This window comes from Rhinoderma darwinii, chromosome 5, assembly GCF_050947455.1.
Source record: "Rhinoderma darwinii isolate aRhiDar2 chromosome 5, aRhiDar2.hap1, whole genome shotgun sequence".
Lineage (NCBI taxonomy): Eukaryota > Metazoa > Chordata > Amphibia > Anura > Rhinodermatidae > Rhinoderma > Rhinoderma darwinii.
Genome location: NC_134691.1, coordinates 3,569,329 through 3,588,676, shown reverse-complemented (window position 1 = coordinate 3,588,676; position 19,348 = coordinate 3,569,329). Strand labels below are relative to the sequence as shown.

General features: G+C 42.2%; 1 protein-coding gene across 1 annotated transcript in view; it reads left to right on the top strand.

Annotated features, from left to right (window-relative positions):
• ADGRB1 (adhesion G protein-coupled receptor B1) overlaps positions 1–19,348 on the top strand; it is a 615,330-nt gene that overhangs the window by 546,142 nt on the left and 49,840 nt on the right. Inside the window, exon 18 of the mRNA XM_075827930.1 lies at positions 17,787–17,913. Within this exon, the coding sequence (XP_075684045.1) occupies positions 17,787–17,913 (127 nt within the window). The remainder of the gene's footprint in view (positions 1–17,786; positions 17,914–19,348) is intronic.

Below are 19,348 nucleotides of genomic sequence, written 5' to 3'. Positions count from 1 at the left end.
TGTAATATATTCGGAGCACATAAATCTTTACATGATCATGTTTTCAGTGGTGTAACAGCTTTAGTATGAATCACAAAGATTTAGTGTCTCATCTGTAAAGTCAGTGGTGAGAGCTGGGAGGACAAGATGCCATTCAATTCACGACTCAACCCATAGATTGTGTTTGTAAAGTAACAAAACGAACAGGACGTCTAAAATATCTCAATGAATATTCATCATCTTAAAGGTAAACAGTCAACTGATAACATTAGGGGGTGTTATGCGTTCTCTAATAGGGCCGAACAAGACAGCACAATTATATTTACTAAACCACTTTCCAATATGCTCTTCAGGGGCTGGACTTATTATATAGGCTCCTCCCCTTTGTAAGCCCCCTCAGCCATTTAACAGGACTCAATAAGGTCATGTGACTTTGCCCGCAAGACCGTAGCTATGCTGTACTTCACCTGGCGTTCCCAGGCCTCAGGATAGACTTCTAAACACAATGAAGGGAACCAGGAGGTTGGACCACCACTGATCAAACATTGATGGCCTGTGCTAATGATAGGCTATTAAAGTTTAAGTTCTGGAGAACCCCTTTAAGCAACGCTCGTTCCTGGCTCCGTGATTTATAATTGCACGCAGTAGTTGAGTTTTGATTCAATGTTGTACAAATTCTCTCATATAAAGGGAATAGTTCCTGGTGATTGGTGCCCTTGGAAGGAAACTATTCAATATAACTAATTTTACTATCTCAATTTTTTCTTTTGTATGGCCATTTTAATCAATTAATTGAGTGATTCACACACTTTATATTAGTTTTCATTATGAAAGCCTGCCATTTTTTTAATAAAATAAAAAATGAAGTTGTCACTGCCCCGCCCCCTTTTATATTACCATAGAGCAACATCAACTATATATGGTAGTTTTGCCTCATAATTTAATGAATAGTGTGAGTCCTAAGGGTTTGAGGCCACACGTGATTGGTCACCGCACTCTTGGGCAGCCAATTATCAGAGCACAGAAAATCCCTTTAAGCATTGGACCTAACAACTGGATCAAAGTCAAACGATTATATTACTATTGCACACATCTTCAGGGACTGTGTGTATTATTTTTTATGTAGCCTTATTCTGCAGACTGTACTACTTTTGCAATGTTGTCTAGCAACCACTTATCTTCCTGTGTGGGTGACCACCATTTGAGTACATGTTGCTAGGTATACTGAGATAGTCACAGGAAGTTGTACCTGTCGTACAATAGACTGCCTCTCTATGGTATACAGATTTGTTTTAGGTCCCGCCTAGCTGAGTAAGCACAAGACCCTGACTGCAGGGGTTAGGATCCTTGTAGCGATGCTGCCCTCTATTCACAGTTTTCTCATGACTGGCACAGGTCGGTTAGCTTTGAGTCTGTGTAGTGACCGATGCAACTATGAAGTTAAGAGGTGTCATGGCAAACACCATTATTGGGAGCAGCGCAGATGCATAGAGTATGTTTGTGAACTACACTTTATGGTATTTTTTTTGTTAGCTGTTATTCCCCTTTAAATGGGTATTTCCGGCTTTGGGACTCTTCAACAAGGGGGCCACCTTAACCCTTTCCCACCTGTTGAAGTGGCCACCGGCCACCACATCCAGGTGGAGAATGAATGGAAAGTTGGCAGCGCACATTGGCTCCCGATGGGAGTTACGGAAACTGTGCGCAAGTCCCAGAGCTGGGACCCGAATCTATCAGACATTTATAGAATATCCCGTGGATATGCCACGAATGTCTGAGGTGGGATTAACCCTTTAAGAAGGTAGGCAGGTGCAATTTCTTATTCGTTCTCAGGCATCTTATAGTCTAGGGTCATCCCTCAGTCGCCACTTTAGTTACGGAACTACAAAAAGATTGCTACAAGAATAAAAGGAAAAATAAACAAGCAAGACAAGGGGTAAAGGTGCAGGAATAAGAAGAATTAAGTTACCTGTGTATTTAAGAACCCCAATGCAAAACCTGCAACAGATATTACCAGTGGCGGATTATCATTAGGGCGTTTCGGGCGGTCGCCCGGGGCCCAAGACTGCCAGGGGGCCCAAGGAGCCTATGACCGCCCGAACCCCCTCATGCCCAGTGGCGTCGCTAGCACCGGAGGGAGCCCCGGTGCCAGGACCGCACCTGTCAGGCGAGGGGAGCTTTGCTTCTACTTAGCAGCCGTGGTCTGTGCTGCTTTAGAAGCTCCCCCTCCAGCCCCCCTTCCCTGCTCTAAACATCTCTGCTGCTAGCTGTCGGGACATGGGGGAGGGGAGACTGTCGGCGGGCTCTGTGCTGTGAGCAGGAGAAGAGCTGCAGTGAAGACATAAAAGGTAAGTGCATGTGTGTTTAATATCCATATTCATGTGTGTTTAATGTCCATATTCATGTATGTTTAATGTCCATATTCATGTATGTTTAATGTCCATATTCATGTGTGTTTAATGTCCATATTAATGTATGTTTAATGTCCATATTCATGTATGTTTAATGTCCATATTCATGTATGTTTAATGTCCATATTCATATGTTTACAAGGTGTACTTTGTGTATAATGTGCATACTCGTGTATAATGTGCCTACTTAGTGTATAATGTGCATACTCGTGTGTACTTTGTGTACTATGCATACTTTGTGTATAATGTGCCTACTTTGTGTACTTTGTGCATAATGTGTGTACTTTGTGTACTGTGCGTACTTTGTGCATAATGTGCCTACTTTGTGCATAATGTGCGTACTTTGTGCATAATGTGCGTACTTTGTGCATAATGTGCGTACTTTGTGCATAATGTGGTACTTTGTGTACTGTGCATACTTTGTGCATAATGTGCATACTTTGTGCATAATGTGCGTACTTTGTGCATAATGTGCGTACTTTGTGCATAATGTGCCTACTTTGTGCATAATGTGCGTACTTTGTGTACTTTGTGCATAATGTGGGTACTTTGTGCATAATGTGCGTACTTTGTGTACTTTGTGCATAATGTGTGTACTTTGTGCATAATGTGCGTACTTTGTGCATAATGTGGTACTTTGTGTACTTTGTGCATAATGTGCGTACTTTGTGCATAATGTGCGTACTTTGTGTACTTTGTGCATAATGTGCGTACTTTGTGCATAATGTGCATACTTTGTGTACTTTGTGCATAATGTGCGTACTTTGTGCATAATGTCCTTACTTTGTGCATAATGTGCGTACTTTGTGCATAATATGGTACTTTGTGTACTGTGCGTACTTTGTGCATAATGTGCCTACTTTGTGTACTTTGTGCATAATGTCCTTACTTTGTGCATAATGTGGTACTTTGTGTACTGTGCGTACTTTGTGCATAATGTGCATAATGTGCGTACTTTGTGCATAATGTGCCTACTTTGTGTACTGTGTGTACTTTGTGCATAATGTGCGTACTTTGTGTACTGTGTGTACTTTGTGCATAATGTGCGTACTTTGTGCATAATGTCCTTACTTTGTGCATAATGTGCGTACTTTGTGCATAATATGGTACTTTGTGTACTGTGCGTACTTTGTGCATAATGTGCCTACTTTGTGTACTTTGTGCATAATGTCCTTACTTTGTGCATAATGTGGTACTTTGTGTACTGTGCGTACTTTGTGCATAATGTGCATAATGTGCGTACTTTGTGCATAATGTGCCTACTTTGTGTACTGTGTGTACTTTGTGCATAATGTGCGTACTTTGTGCATAATGTGCCTACTTTGTGTACTGTGTGTACTTTGTGCATAATGTGCGTACTTTGTGCATAATGTGCGTACTTTGTGCATAATGTGCGTACTGTGTGTACTTTGTGCATAATGTGCCTACTTTGTGTACTAGTGTTTAGGTAGTGTTAGCAATAGTTACGGCGTGGCAGGGTGGTGGTGGAGAAGGGGGGCCCAAGTTTGGGTAACAGCCCAGGGCCCATGGTCTTCTTAATCCGCCACTGGATATTACACCCAATTTCTAGCTTTGGTCTTCTAATATGAGGCAGGGGAACCTTTTGGGCCCCCTTGGACTACAAGGTCTGAATAGGACCATGACCTTTGCAATCTCTGTAGTTATGCCGCTGATTGAGAGAGTAGCCGGGCGGAGATATTAGGATCTCTGACTTTAATCCATAAACAGTAGTAATTTCTTACATTAGCGGATCATAATGGGGCCTAGAGATCAGTAATATAAAGTTGACCGCACTGTACCCCAACTTGCCGAAGAATCGGCAGCACTTTAAAGAATTCCCTTTGCAGAATTTATTGGTTCCAGCACCGCCTTCTCCTAACAAGTGATTCTAAGCGGGGGACTCGTAAAAGATGGGAGATAATTATTTCTAATGAAATTGAACGAAGAAACAAAACCCTCTTACAGTGAATGAGTCCCTTGTTAGACATGAGAAATTACACTTCAGACTCCTTCATCCTCATCCTGACACTTCATTCTTTATTAACGTTAACGTGAAAATAACATTTACAACTTCACGGAGAAAGGAAAAAAGTTTTGCCCAAAAACATTTTTCATCTTTATTTAATATCTAAAGATATAAAATATTTCTCCTTGGGTGGGGTGCCGGTCAGGCATGTCCCCCGCGTGCTGGGTACCAGAAAAATAGTTTATTCTGCTGCAGTGAACTGAATATTTATCCCGGGGGAATAAAAGTCAAGCAACTTTTTGTAACCGGGGTCTCGCTATTACCTATAACATTGCAAGACAATTAGCCAGTGACTTTACTGTCACTCGCTTATTATTAGCCAACCTGTAAAGTAGCTTATCTGGTTATGAAAACCCCTTTTAAATCCTTTTTTAAATCCCTATTTTAGGGCATTCTGAGTCAATAGAAGGGGTGCCCCAGTGTGGACCCCCTCTGTCTGCCAGACTGGGCATCTCTACTAAAATAGCTCTTGCTCTGGAGAACTTGGCCCGTTCATTCATTATGATAAAAAAGAAAAATTCTAGCCAGTCAGTGCTGTCGCTCATTATCCATAGAAATAACTTAGCATTTTTATTTCATATGTGGCCATGATTTGTATTCAAGATATAGAGAAATGCATCTTTTTGTAAATTTTGTAAATTTTGAAAATTTTGCAACATGTATTGGGTCAGAATATTTTTTTTTTAAAACATTTTATATCTCCAATTCCTCCCTAGCTTTGGGATACAGTCAGTATATGAAGGATATTGATGTAGCATGAATCCCTTTTTCTTTTTTTTGCATTCTTCATTATTAAATTTTTTAGGCAAAATGGATGTTTTTGAAAAATAACTGTGTCCAAAATAACACGACCACTTTGGTCAGTTAATCACTGTCCCTCCAATCACTATTCACTGTTACTAGTTATGGGAGAACGTAGATCGTTTATGTAATTTATCTTCAAATTTCCAATTATCCGGCACTCGAAAGCCCAGAACTCCCACTTGTCCCACACGCCCAGACGAGAAAGTAGAAGCAGCTGACCAAGGGTTGGATTACTGAAAGCTAAACAATTGGGGGCCAAAACTTCTTCCAAGAATCCTCCCTGTTTGTCAAGAATATATTTTTTAGGGTGCGCAATTGTTTCAAAAAGCAAACAGTCCGGCATCACGCCGTCCCATGGAATCAAAAACTTGCATCCAGTGTGGGATATTGTAGTTCCTTATGGATTATATTAGTACGAAGAAAAGTTCAAAAAGTTGAGAACTATTTTTACTTTGTTTTTTGTTCACAATTTTTTTTTTACAGCAATGTATTCCACCGGGTCCCACTCCATTAATCGAGTGGTGGAAGGTTGGGGTGATGCCCTTTTTCTCTACAGGCCATTCAGTTATTGCCCCTAGTGTCGGTGGGCGTCTTCCTGCACCTCCTGTCCATAAAAAATTCCGAGCATGTAGATTTTGGCAAAATTTTCACAATAATTTAGTCTTGACTTTCTATCATTTTTTTTTTTACTTTTTGGGTAATTTTTACAGTAAAATAAGACTAGAGCTGTTGAGGACGTTTTTATACAATAACTCGGTCCCAGCTGTGGTTTTGCTGTTAGCCCTACGGCCAGGATGCTGCAAAAGGTGCAGCGCTCCATGAAGAGTATAGAGATGTAAGCGGGGACCGGGGCTGAATCTGTTGGTCTTTGTACCGGCGCGAGTCCTCTGAGTGAACCGCGGTTACGTTATTTGAAGAGCTGATCCCTCAGTAATCTCCAGAGCATTTCTCTATCCAGATGCCTCGTCCTCTTTGTCCGGTGTCATCACTTTCTGCCTCCGTCTTCTGACAATACACGAGGATCATTATAAATTGATATTCTCTTCCGTCGCATCTTCTTGCATAAATAGTCATGACAACTCATTGTTGACATTTTATGGGCTCCGCAACATAGGACTGTCAATAGGGTGTCCGCAAATAGCAAGACGGGTGCGCTCAAGCGATTTATTAGACATTACTATCACAAATGATCTCCAAACCGGCATTGGGCTAGGACAACGAGAGACAATTTTCATGAAAAGAGAAACATTCTCACTTTTTGGCTTGATGGCTCGAGCGATTCTGCCGGCAAAACCAGCCAGCTGAGGCAAAGCAACAGATTATTTCAATAGGGGAGTGAGATAAGCGGCTACCGGGTATCTATGGTGACGCTTATCTCTGGGCAAACAAAAAGAGGACAGGCTAAAATCTACCCGGTCCGAAAGTTTCTTTCTCCATATCATGGGCATTACTGTGGTCCTTATACAAATGAGGTTGGCATGATCCGAAAGTCAATATGTTATAGGGTCTGGCCAGTTTTAGTCTGGGGCTCACCTTTGTAATGGGCTTTGGGAGAATGCATACAGTCCATTAAAACGTATTAAAGGAGTTGCACCTCCGCAGACGTCAATGCTGTGTCATTTCTGACTTCCCGCCCAACATGCGCCATTATTCTCCATTCAAAGATTGCAACAGAGTGAGCAAAATTCAGAAAATCCACAGAACATGCCATAAATGATTGATATCCTATTATATTATAGGATATTATATATTAATATCCTTCCAGCGACACTGTAATGTAAGGGTTATCGGGCCTGAACTGTTGCAGTGAAAGGGTTAATATCTATGCAGGGCCATTTCAATGTTCATCCTGGAGCATGGTGATGGAAGGGTTAACATGAGCTTTAAGCTATTGCATTGAAAGGGTTAATGTTCGCTCAGGGCCAAAGCAATGGAAAGTTGAAAGGGTTAATATCCGTCCAGTGATCTTATAAAGAAAGGATCAGGCCTGGACTGATGCAGTGAAAGGGTTAATGTCCAACTTGGAACGAGGCAATGAAAGAGTTAATATCGGTCCTTTACTGTGGCAATGAAAGGATTAATATCCATGCAGGGTCACTGGGGAGGTCACTATCAGTCCTGTGCTGTGAAAGGGTTAACGTCCCTCCGGCGGCATTGTGACGGATGTTGATTGTGTCAGGCTTGAATGGGTTAATTCATGTCCAATGCTGAAAGATCGGAGATAGAAAGAATGCAGACCTTATTAACCCTTTGTTGTCTGACATCCTCCTCTTCGGCTTACTAATCTATGGGCACTTATTCTTTACTGGCTGTAGATGGTGCCCAATGTTTATACTGCTGAGCAGCTCAACGTGTTATTGACAGGTCGGCTCTCCGCTCCAGTTTATGAGATATCACTAAACACACTCATCAGTATTGCTTTCTATTGAAATTTCCTAGAACTCATGTAACTTAAAAGAGTCTCCGTGGATTGTCAGAAGAAGGAGGCAGAATGATCTGGACATTGAAAATGGCCCCTAATGTGATAGGAGAAGCAGCTGTATAATTGGTGGGACATTGTTTCGTGAGGTCTCGGAGGTCTGGACACTATTATACAGTCTTCTTTTCGTGACCTCCTATGGTCTACCCCTGGTTAACCGCATTTATATGACCCCCTTCATCAAAAAACAAAATGAATACAGACTCTAGAACAGATCCCCTAAATAAATATAGAACCAAGACAAGTCCCCCTAAATAAAGGTCCCCAGACTAGAACCTTTAAATACAGAACTTAGATCAGACCCCTCAATAAATATAAGCCTAGACTAAACCCTCTAATTACAGACCACAGACCAGACGGGCAGCTACTTACTCGTTCCTGCAGGTTTTTTTTCACTCCCGGGCGCCGCCGCAGGCAATGGCCTGAGCCCAGCCTGAACAATAAAATATAATGTTACAGGTTATGAGTACTAGATTCTGGAGATGGGACATTGATCCAGGGATTTATTCTGATTGCCAGATTTAGAATTTTTCCCCCTAATGAGGAAATTGGCATCAACCTCATGTTTTTGTTTTTTTTGCCTTACTCTGGATCAACACAGTAGGATTATAGGGTGGACGTGATGAACCTGTGTCTTTTTTCAACCTTTTCAACTATTTAACCATAAAACGGGGAGAGGTGAGTATCTTGTCAGAACGTTGGACAACATTTTTCCAGGAGAGTTGGCCAGTATGCATTACACCATTACTATTACACCATCACCATTACATTATTACCATAACACCATCACTATTACACCATTATACCATCACCATTACACCATCACCGTTACACCATCACCGTTACACCATCACCATTACACCATTACACCATCACATCACAATTACACCATCACCGTTATACCATCACCATTACACCATCACCATTACACCATCACCATTACTCCATTACCATTGCACCATTACTATAACACCATTACCATCACCATTACACCATTACTATAACACCATCACTATTACACCATTACCATAACACAATTACCATCACCATTACTCCATCACCATTACACCATTGCTATAACAACATTACCATTACACTATTACCATTACACCATTACTATAACAACATTACCATTACAGCATCACCATTACACCATTAGCATTACACCATTACTATAACACCATCACCATTACACAATTACCATTACCATAACACCATTACCATCACCATTACTCCATTACCATTACACCATCACCATTACCATTACACCATCACCATTACACTTTTACCATAACAACATCGCCATAACACCATCACCATTACACCATTACCATTACACCATCACCATTACTCCATCACCATTACACCATCACCATTACACCATCACCATTACACCATCACGATTACACCATCACTATTACACCATCACCATTACACCATTACACCATCACCATTAAACCATCACCATTACACCATCACCATTACACCATCACCATTACACCATCACCATTACACCATCACCATTACACCATCACCATTACACCATCACCATTACACCACCACCGTTACACCATTACTTCCACAATTTGGGAGATGGCTATTATTTATAGTGATAATTGCTGCTTGCAGATTGATGGGTTTCGCTGCCATCGGTCGGAATGTTTATGACAATTTCTGAGTCGTGTCATGTGACAACAGTGAGGGGTCTATGATTATTTTGTGCATTTGAATAGGCTCATCATTTCAGATGGTCCCTGATTTTTGGAATAATGTAGGGTGTATAACTGGGTAACTGTGTGACTATATAATACACCAGCTCTAATGATGTTTGGGGTTTGGTCATTTATGGCTTAAAGGGCAACTCCACTAAAAATATCTTCCAACGTGCCATACATAGAAGTCTGAAGAAAACAGTAAGGGATTGTTCACACGCTTAACCAAAAACATCTGAAAATACGGAGCTGTTTTCCATTGATTTTCAGCCGTTTTTTTAGCAGCTCGTGTTTTTCGCTGTGATTTTTACGGCCATTTTTGGAGCTGTTTTTATATAGTCAATGAAAAACGTCTCCAAAAACTTCTCAAGAAGTGACATGCACCTCTTTTTACGGGGCGTCTTTTTACGCACCGTTTTTTTAAAAAATGAGGCGTAAAAACTCGCCCCGTCGGAACAGAACGGTGTATTTCCCATTGAAATCAATGGGCACATGTTTGTAGGCATTCCGCTTCCGATATTTCAGCCGTTTTTCGGGACATTTACGGCCCGAAAAACGGCGGAAAATAGGTCGTGTAAACATACCCTACTGGGGAAAGGAGAGCTCAGGACCCTGTGGCTTTCCAAAAGAAAGGGGCCACAGCACTGCAGAATAGAATCATCATAGAACGCAATGGGAAAATGCAACTTTATCATAAACACTTTGTCATAGATGGAAAACTTTCGAAACCAGGGAAGGAGTTGGGAATCTGTACCATAACATTCACCGCAGACGGCAAGAGCATTGTCCATATCTCTTATTGGAAGTTCTGTGTTGGAGATCCAGAGTGACGGAAATCTCTGAGCAATAACGGGGTTATTTGGGGACCGAAAAGTATTTACTCACATTCCGGTCCGAAGTCGCGCTAATTTTGATATTTTTAAAGATTTTTATAGCGCTGGCGGGGATCGGAAGTCTAGTTGCGCAGTCTTGCTTCATGACGACACGACTATTCATGTGACCGGCTCCGCTGTACTCTATGTAATCACTGTATGACTGCTACTGCCTGTACATAGGGTACAGCGGGGTCGGTCACATGACGAAGAGTTGTGTCGTCATGAAGAAGACTGTACGACTAGACTTCCGGTCCCCCGCCAGGGCTATAAAAATGAATTCAAATCTCATAATCATCGCGACGGGGGACCGGAATGTATCTTAGTGAGTGTATCACATACTGCAGGGACTACACTGCTAATACTTTTCGGTCCCAACATAACCCCCTTTAAAGGGTTGGGACTCTCCAACATGGAGATTGTATTAAACTAGTTCTCTACTTTTTTTTAATAATATCTACTTATTATAAGGGTCCCTTGACTATACGCTAAGCACAAAGTCTCCCCCTGCTGGGATCCCCAGCGATCAGCTGTGATCTGTGGGGAAACCTGGGAGTAAGTGTTCAGTTTCCCTGCAGCGCCACCACGGGAGAAATGGAGTATTACACAGTGTCCATTCATATCAATGTGTTATCTGTGTAATACAGGACAGGACGGGTCCTCCAGAGAGAGAGAGACCGCTCTGGCCAAGAGATGAGGATCCTGAACGGGACCCCCCCCCCCCCTTATTATCTCAGAATTCACTAATAGGGTGTATGGAAATGTGTTTTCTGAAGTAGACAGCCCCTTTAAGGCATCATTGATGATTTGTGGTATCTTTTGAGAATTGTTAGGGGCACGAGCTCATGGACCCCATCAGAATTATCCTCCAATATGACAAGTGTAAAGACACAAGTAGGTGGGATTTCCCTTTAACTAGCGTCACTTGTATAGTAGAGGAGCGTGCGCAGCTCACCCGCAGTGTAATAAAACCACAATATTAGGTTAGAGAGGGATATCAAAGCATCTGCTCTGAAAGAGGAAACGCTGCATTGAAAATAGCACAGCCGAGACCTCCTATAAAATCCTGCCGTCAAAACCACTTAATATTCTGCGGCCGCGGCTCCCCTTCTGCAGATGCCGGACGGTTCTAGCGCTCAGACACAGCCAATGCTTACAGCGCATCCAACCGCGACTAACACTGGAGGCAGCAACTATACGGTCCAATATACAGGATACAAAGCGGGATACTAATGTCTGTGAGGGAGTATCACACATAAAAGGCTTAGATACACCAGCAATAAAGACAGTAACCGACATGATAGGCTTAGATACATCAGCAATGAAGACCGTATAAGACATGATAAACTTAGATACACCCGCAATGAAGACCGTCTCACATGTGACAAGACTAGATACAGCAGCTCAGCAGACAGTATCACACATCATAGGATTAGATATACAGCTCAGCAGACCGTATCACACATCATAGGATTAGATACACAGCACAGCAGACAGTATCACACATGATAGGATTACATACGGTGACTCAGCAAACAGTATCACACATGATAGGATTATATACACAGCTCAGCAGACAGTATCACACATGATAGGATTAGATACACAGCTCAGCAGACAGTATCACACATGATAGGATTAGATACACTGCTCACCAGACAGTATCACACATGATAGGATTAGATGCAGCAGCTCAGCAGACAGTATCACACATGATAGGATTATATACACAGCTCAGCAGACTGTATCACACATGATAGGATTAGATACAGTGGCTCAGCAGACAGTATCACACATGATAGGATTAGATACACAGCTCAGCAGACAGTATCACACATGATAGGATTAGATACACAGGGTCAACAGACAGTATCACACATGATAGGCTTAGATACATAGCACAGCAGACAGTATCACACATGATAGGATTAGATACACTGCTCACCAGACAGTATCACACATGATAGGATTAGATACACAGCTCAGCAGACAGTATCACACATGATAGGATTAGATACACAGCTCAGCAGACAGTATCACACATGATAGGATTAGATACAGCAGCTCAGCAAACAGTATAATACATGACAGGCTTAGATACACAGCTTAGTTACTCAGAGTGCTGGAAATATAGTATCCTGCCTCTTAAAGTCACATCCCCCGTATAATGCAGCGCTGATAATTGGTCTTGTTTGTGCCGTGTTTGACACATTGTGCATATCAGAAGGGTTAATTACCGGCAGCAGATATTTATTTAACCCTCTGTGTGTAGTAATAATGGACGGTGGGCCCCGCTGGCACTGGCAGGATTCATTATTTTGTGCCACGCTTGTACGGCCTTTAATGTTTCATGTGTTCACTCAGTGATTATCGGAGGTGCAGGATCTTTAATTGGAAATATTGTTCTCATTAGTTGCAGACTCCGGCTCCGGTTTCCGTGTTGTACCCTGAGCGGTGGGGGGTCTGACACCGAGGGGAGGAAATATTTACTGTGGTTATTACACAAAATCCTCCTCCCTGTGAATATATATATATATACTATGTCCTATATGAATATTACGCTCTATCGTTGTCATACACTATAATACACCACATATAAATTCTCTTGGTCTCGGCCGCACTTCTTCTTGTGATTATTGGGATCCAAATATTTTGGGAAACTCAGACCGAATTTGATTTGTAAATCGTTTGGTCATCTCTATTTTTTTTAGATGTTCTGATTCACTAACAGCAAGCAGAGATCTTGGGGAAATGGTTTGAAATTCAAACACTAAGTATTAAAGAGTGGCAGAACTTTTCATTATACTCTGGACATTACCCTGTCTCTGAAGACTGCAGGAAAGTGGGTCACATGACTCTTCTTTGCTTTGCTGATTGGCCCAAAGGACCAGAGGTTTAAGTGCAATTCATTTTATAGACTCCTGATGGCCACTTTGCGTTGCACCCGCAAGTAAATCATCAGGCGTGACAGCAGAATATCCTAATAACCTATCCCTGCCTCCTATGTGACAGGTGGTCAGGAAGCTGAGATATGGGGAGCTGTTTGGTGCTGCTTGTGACATGGAGGGAGCTGTGGTCCGCGGGTATTTTATTTCCCTGACCTTCACCATAGCGGCAAGTCAAGGAGTCAAAAATATTTTATTTTGCACTCACAAAGACTCAAGAAAAAAAAAAACAGTGACCTCAATGTTCCCTACATGTCACAGGCAGATAAAGCAATGTGAGGATCCTGCAAACAGCTCCTCATATCTCAGCTTCCCGGACCGCCCTGAGTGTGATGTTGGGTTCATTGCAATCAACCAATCCTGGGTTTAGATCCAACCAGGGCAACCTTTTCAAGAAGTTTGTTTGTGTGAGTTTCCCCCAGATCCCCAACTTTAAACCTCGACTCCTAGAACAGACATATAATGAATAATTGGCTTTGAATAAGATTGCTGCTAGATTACGTATACATCTGTTTAAGGGATCGGGACTGACGCTGGTATCATACAGTATGTACGTGGACTTGCAAAATAATAACAATATGAGACTCTAAGTTGTCCCCGTGTAGTGTAAACCAGCACCCACCCTACAAATCATAGATTTACCTTATGAAATGTGCTCAAAAACATTATCACTTACCTTACAAGAGCCGCACTGGGTAGAAGGTGTCAGGCTCATAGGCACAGTCCTAGACGTACATAGAGGAGAGCCATGTATAGTTATAATAAAATGCACCCCCCTTCCTTAGTCCTGAAGGTCCCACACGGGTCAAGGACCAGGACTCCCCTCCCCTCACTGAAGCTTAGGGAGATGTCCTGTGCCCCAGGGTTTTGTCTTTGATGTCACTCAAGCTTTACACCTAGGCTCAGGAGCTCAGAAGGTGAAGCCATGAGGTTGCAGATGGGGTGGGGGATCATATGGCCACAGTTACAACTCCTTAGATTATCGGGCACCGCACCCTGATAAAGACAAGAACATGTAAAAAGTGAGTGTATCAACACAGTATAAACTTACCATCCTGAATTGGTCTTTAGGTGCCCACAGGGTCACCACTCCGGGAGAACTTTTCACCTTGAGCTTTCAAGCTACTATACCTGATGGCGTTGTATAAGGGGTTGTGGGCCTTCTACAGGTAGCACTTATAGGAGCTGTCCGCTTTAGATAATTTTTACTTGTTAAAGGTCCCTTGACAATAAGCAGATCATAAAGTGTCCCCCAGCGATCAGCTGTGATCTGTGGGGAAACCTGGCAGTAAGTATTCAATTACCCTGCAGCGCCACCACAGGAGAAATAAAGTATTACACAGTGTCCATTCATATCAATGTGTTGTCTGTGTAATCAGGACAGTTCAAGTCCTCCAGAGAGGCTCTATGTAACCGCTCTCCACCCAGATGAAGAGCTGAGGATCCTGAACAGGGGACCCCCTTATATTAACTTAAAATTCACTAATAGGGTGTTTGACAATGGGTTTTCTAAACTGTACAACCCCTTTAGGCCATTCTGTGCGCACCCAGGTCTAAATCAACTTGGGCATTAATGTATCATTAGAGATGAGCGAATATCATGAAATTTGCTTTGAGGCCAAATCTATTGAATCGGCTGTCCAATTAGATTTGGTCCTAATAAATCTGCCGCAAATCGGAAGTGCCCTGATTGCCTTCTCTGACTCTCTGATATCTTTTAGGACTGTAATCAAGTTAGATACGATCCTAGAAGACATCAGAGAGTTAAACAGGGCAATCAGCGAGTCTACCCTTAAAATAAAAAAACACCATCCTCCCCTGGACTAACATAGCGACGCGTCCCTGCCGGCCTCTTGAGATGACATAGTGATTGGCTGCAGTGGTCACATGGGACAAAAATGACAATCTCAGGAGACCGCCAGGGACAAGTCACTATGAGAGACCAAGTAAGTATGGTATTTTGTTTTTTCTGGGCCGCAATTTTGCCGATTCGTGTGCCATGAACCCCAATAGTTTCAGATTCCTTCCCTTTTGTCGTCCCTTTGTTGAACTTGATGGACATGTGTCTTTTTTCAGCCGTACTAACTATGTAACTATGTACTGAATTGGAAACTTTTGGGAAATTCGGACCGATTTCAATTTGTTTAGGATTGATTAGCTGATCTTTATGCATTATCCATTACCAATGGTCCCCTCCCAACCATTGATAAGAACAGATACTACACTTGAGTAGAATGAACCACTGCTAGATGCCTTCAAGCCCCGTCCCTTACAGAAGTGAAAGATGGTATGACCCATTGACCAATTCCTGTCTTCCTTCTCCATTGTTTGCCAATATTGAGGTTCCTATGGAGAGTGGAGATCTACACTGGTTCACAACCTTGCCTTGGGCGTTCATCTTCCTGCACCTCATAGCAGGAGCAGAGATGGTCTCTTTGGTGCATTCACCCTTGTTGGCGTCATGGTCTCAAATTTTAGGACCAGAAAAAAAGCATTTTAAGACACACACCGAATGTTATATTAAGACCTTATATCTGTCCATACATTTATAACGCTTTTGGGTGGAAGGGCTGCAGCAGACAGGTGGATTAACCCTTAACCAACCATATGCGCCATTCTTACATCACATGGAGCAATTTCCATTTATTTGTGACCGCTCTTAGGCTCCAATTAAATGTTTCTCAGTCTATAAAATATATTGCTGCAATTACATGAGTGTCACAATGGGAAGTAGCCGACCATTCACTGCCACTAAGCACCAGGCATTGTAGACGTGTCCGGCATCCTAGGGGGTTAATGAACAGCGTGGATTTCCTTACACAGCTATTTATTAATGAACTGCTCGTAGCGTCAGAGACCGACAACTTATCTAAAAAATGTATTCGGTTTTTACTTAAATTCTATTTGACATCTATGGAAGTAAAAATGGAAATAAAAAATGTTGGTAACCAAATGTTTACCTATTCTTGATATTGAGGTCAGGCCCAGTGCTTCTGGGGTGACTTTATTACCATAATGTTGCCCCTTTTGGATGGGATAAACCACGGCCTTGGTGGGGGTAACCACTCATTCCTGCAGCATCAGCACCACAGTTCACTGTACGGCCCACCATCAGGTTACCCCCTATAAGAAGTACAAGGTCACCTCTTCACCAAGATGTTGCTGTTGCACTTGAGGGGTGCCCATAATACAGAGCAATGCTGACCAGGGTCGGACCGGCCCAAAGTCGGTCACAGAGGATCCTCAGGTCGGCCTCAGACACAATAATGAGCCCCAAAAGTCGAGCAGAAGACATCCCCATTTGGAGGGGACTTTGGTCCCAATCATTTGGCACGAGGGTCTATTACTTATGGGATAATTTACACATAACAATATGTCCTGTGTGTACAACGAGAAGAACAAAGATTATAATGCAATTTAAAGTGGAGGTGCACATGTTTTGTGTAGATCAAGGGGACCCTCAGAATCATGTCCTCTGGTGGGTCCAAGGAGCCCCAGTCCAACACCGCTGCTGATAGGTTGACGGGATGCTCCACGTTGGTTTCAGGTCACCCCTCCTGCAAAGTATTATTACCATACCACCATGATGTTCAAGTCAATCTGTTGGAGGTTGACCCAAAGTCATAGGGATCCTGTCATTGACTGGTAGAAAAAGAACATTCACCAGTATAGATAGGGGTACCCACACACCGAAACCCATTTTATTGAGGCAACAATGTTGTAAATATAGTAACCATGTCGTGTCAGCAAGGTCGCCCATAGACTCCAATCCTAAAAGTTAACACCTAATATCTGTATAATATAATAATATCTGTATAATTGCCGGTATATTGTTCTGTCCTGTGTCTTATTTTGGCTTTATGTCCTGTTTGCTGGCGTAGGCTACATTTATAACATATATTTATTATAATCATATCCGTCAGTAAGCTTTCCTGACGTCCGGCGACCTATTTCTCATCCCGTTTTCCCTTCCCCCTTCTCTCACATCTCAAACTTCTCAGCCAGCTCTTCTCTATGTCTCTTGCTCTGACTGTCAGTCGCAGCTCCCCCTTCCCTCCATCTCCTGCTCCAGCCGTCCTCTTGCACATCCAGACAACACCATCCTGATGGATTTGCATGCACCCTCTCCCCACCCCCATCAGTTCTTTCCCAGCCAGCATCTTCCCCGTTAGGTTTCACTCATTTTACCCCCTACTACCTCCCAGCTCCCATCACTTCAATATAATCCCATGACCCCCCTTACCCTCCATCCTCCTCCTCTCTCCAATATCCCCACCGTGTGTGTGTGTGTTTTATATACTTCAACGTGATCCAACCCCCCAATAGCATCCATTACAGCCCGGTACGTGATCTCTTTGTTATTTTTACACTAATATCTGTGTCTTTTTTGTTCTTGCATCCTCCATAGATCTAAATATAGCTGCAGATGATGTAGATTTGGTCCCTGGTAGATGACACCCCCCACCCCCTCTGTATCCCTTTATTTATCATTGTTGGTGGTACATCTCTTTACATCTCCTTTTTTTTTTTCCTCTCTCTTCTCTCTCCCCCATTATAGATCCTCTAATCTCGGTGCCTGGTCCTTGAAAGGCTGTCGTACAGTCCCCGTGGATTCATTCCATACTAAATGCTCCTGTGATCGCTTATCAAGCTTCGCCATTTTATCCCAGCTCAGTTCAGACATGGTAAGTCCCTCTATAAACATGTAGCGTTCGTTGACACTAAGCTCTCGTCTCTTTCAGGGCTGATGCTCTTAGATACTTTGTGACTCCAAAAAAACAGACCCTATAAACCCGTCTTATAAGAATGATACCTTTATTGGCTAACGAGAAAACCAAATTGTCTTGTTTAACCTTGCAGAGGGGGTCAGGGACCCTTTTTAAGTGTTGTTGGTGCTGCAGCCCCTACACTGGTGCAGCCGTGAAAGAGTTAAGAGCCTTAGAATGTTGGTCACTCCAGTGATACATTGTATCTTTCCGGCTTCCTTCTTTATAGGCTGTGTTTATGTTATTGCTAATAATATTATTGATAATACAACAAGGCAGGGGAGGAGGCTGAGCTATGGGGTGCACAAGGTTAAAGGTTGTGCTTCTGGGATTGTGTAGGTGTTGGGATGTGTACTGAAAACTAATATTACAAAAAAAAAAAAAAGGAATCATTAAATGCCACCAGTATGCCACCCCCTCCCCCCTCCTCGCCCGCCTCTCTGCTTTCTTTTCAAAAGATTCTTCTGCTAGTCTGGAAACAAAATTGATTTGTTGCTGCTACAATGTTGAAGTCTAATGTCATCTCGCTTTGTTATTTTGTAAATGTATTCAATGGCAATAATCTAAAATGTAATTAATTGTCAATGTAACGTGTCATGGCGTCTGCGCAGAAATGTTTGTTTTGCAGAATTTTGAGAGTTGTTAAATAATACGGGGTACATAGGTTTTCTTTTATGGTGTTTGTATTTGGGAAGAAGTTATTGGATTATTATTATTATTATTATTATTATTATTATTATTATTATTATTTAGTAGTAATAATAATAGGAAATGGCCTAGTTGGTTGAAGTCTTAGTAATAATAGATATTAGATATACTAGATAATATAATAGATAATAGACACAACTATAAATATTATTATTATCATCATTATCGTATTGGCTAAATTCATGGGTATGCAATGGCCTTCTTGATAGCGTTTTCCTAAAAAATAGTTACTGAATATATATTATTATTATTATTATTATAAGGCCCCGTTCAAACTGAGTTTTTTTGCCGTTGATTTTGACGCGGAAACCATGTCGGAATCAGCACGAAAAAACAGCAAAAATCGCCCCCCATTGAATGGCAGGTAGAGGCGTTTTTTTTCCAGGCGGCTTTTGGCCGCTCACAGTAAAAAAAAGAGGGATGTCCTTTCATGCCGCGGTTTCCGCCTCTGACCTCTAATTGAATCGATGGGAGGCAGAGAAAACCCACCGCGCTTTTTGCCTGCAATCCTTGCATTAGCGTCAATGGACGCGGGTGAAAAACGCTGAGAAAACCGCGGAAAAAAATGCAAGCAGTTCAAAATCTGCCTCAAAATTCCTGAAGGAATTCTGAGACAGATTTTTTCTGCCTGCAAAAAAAACTCTGT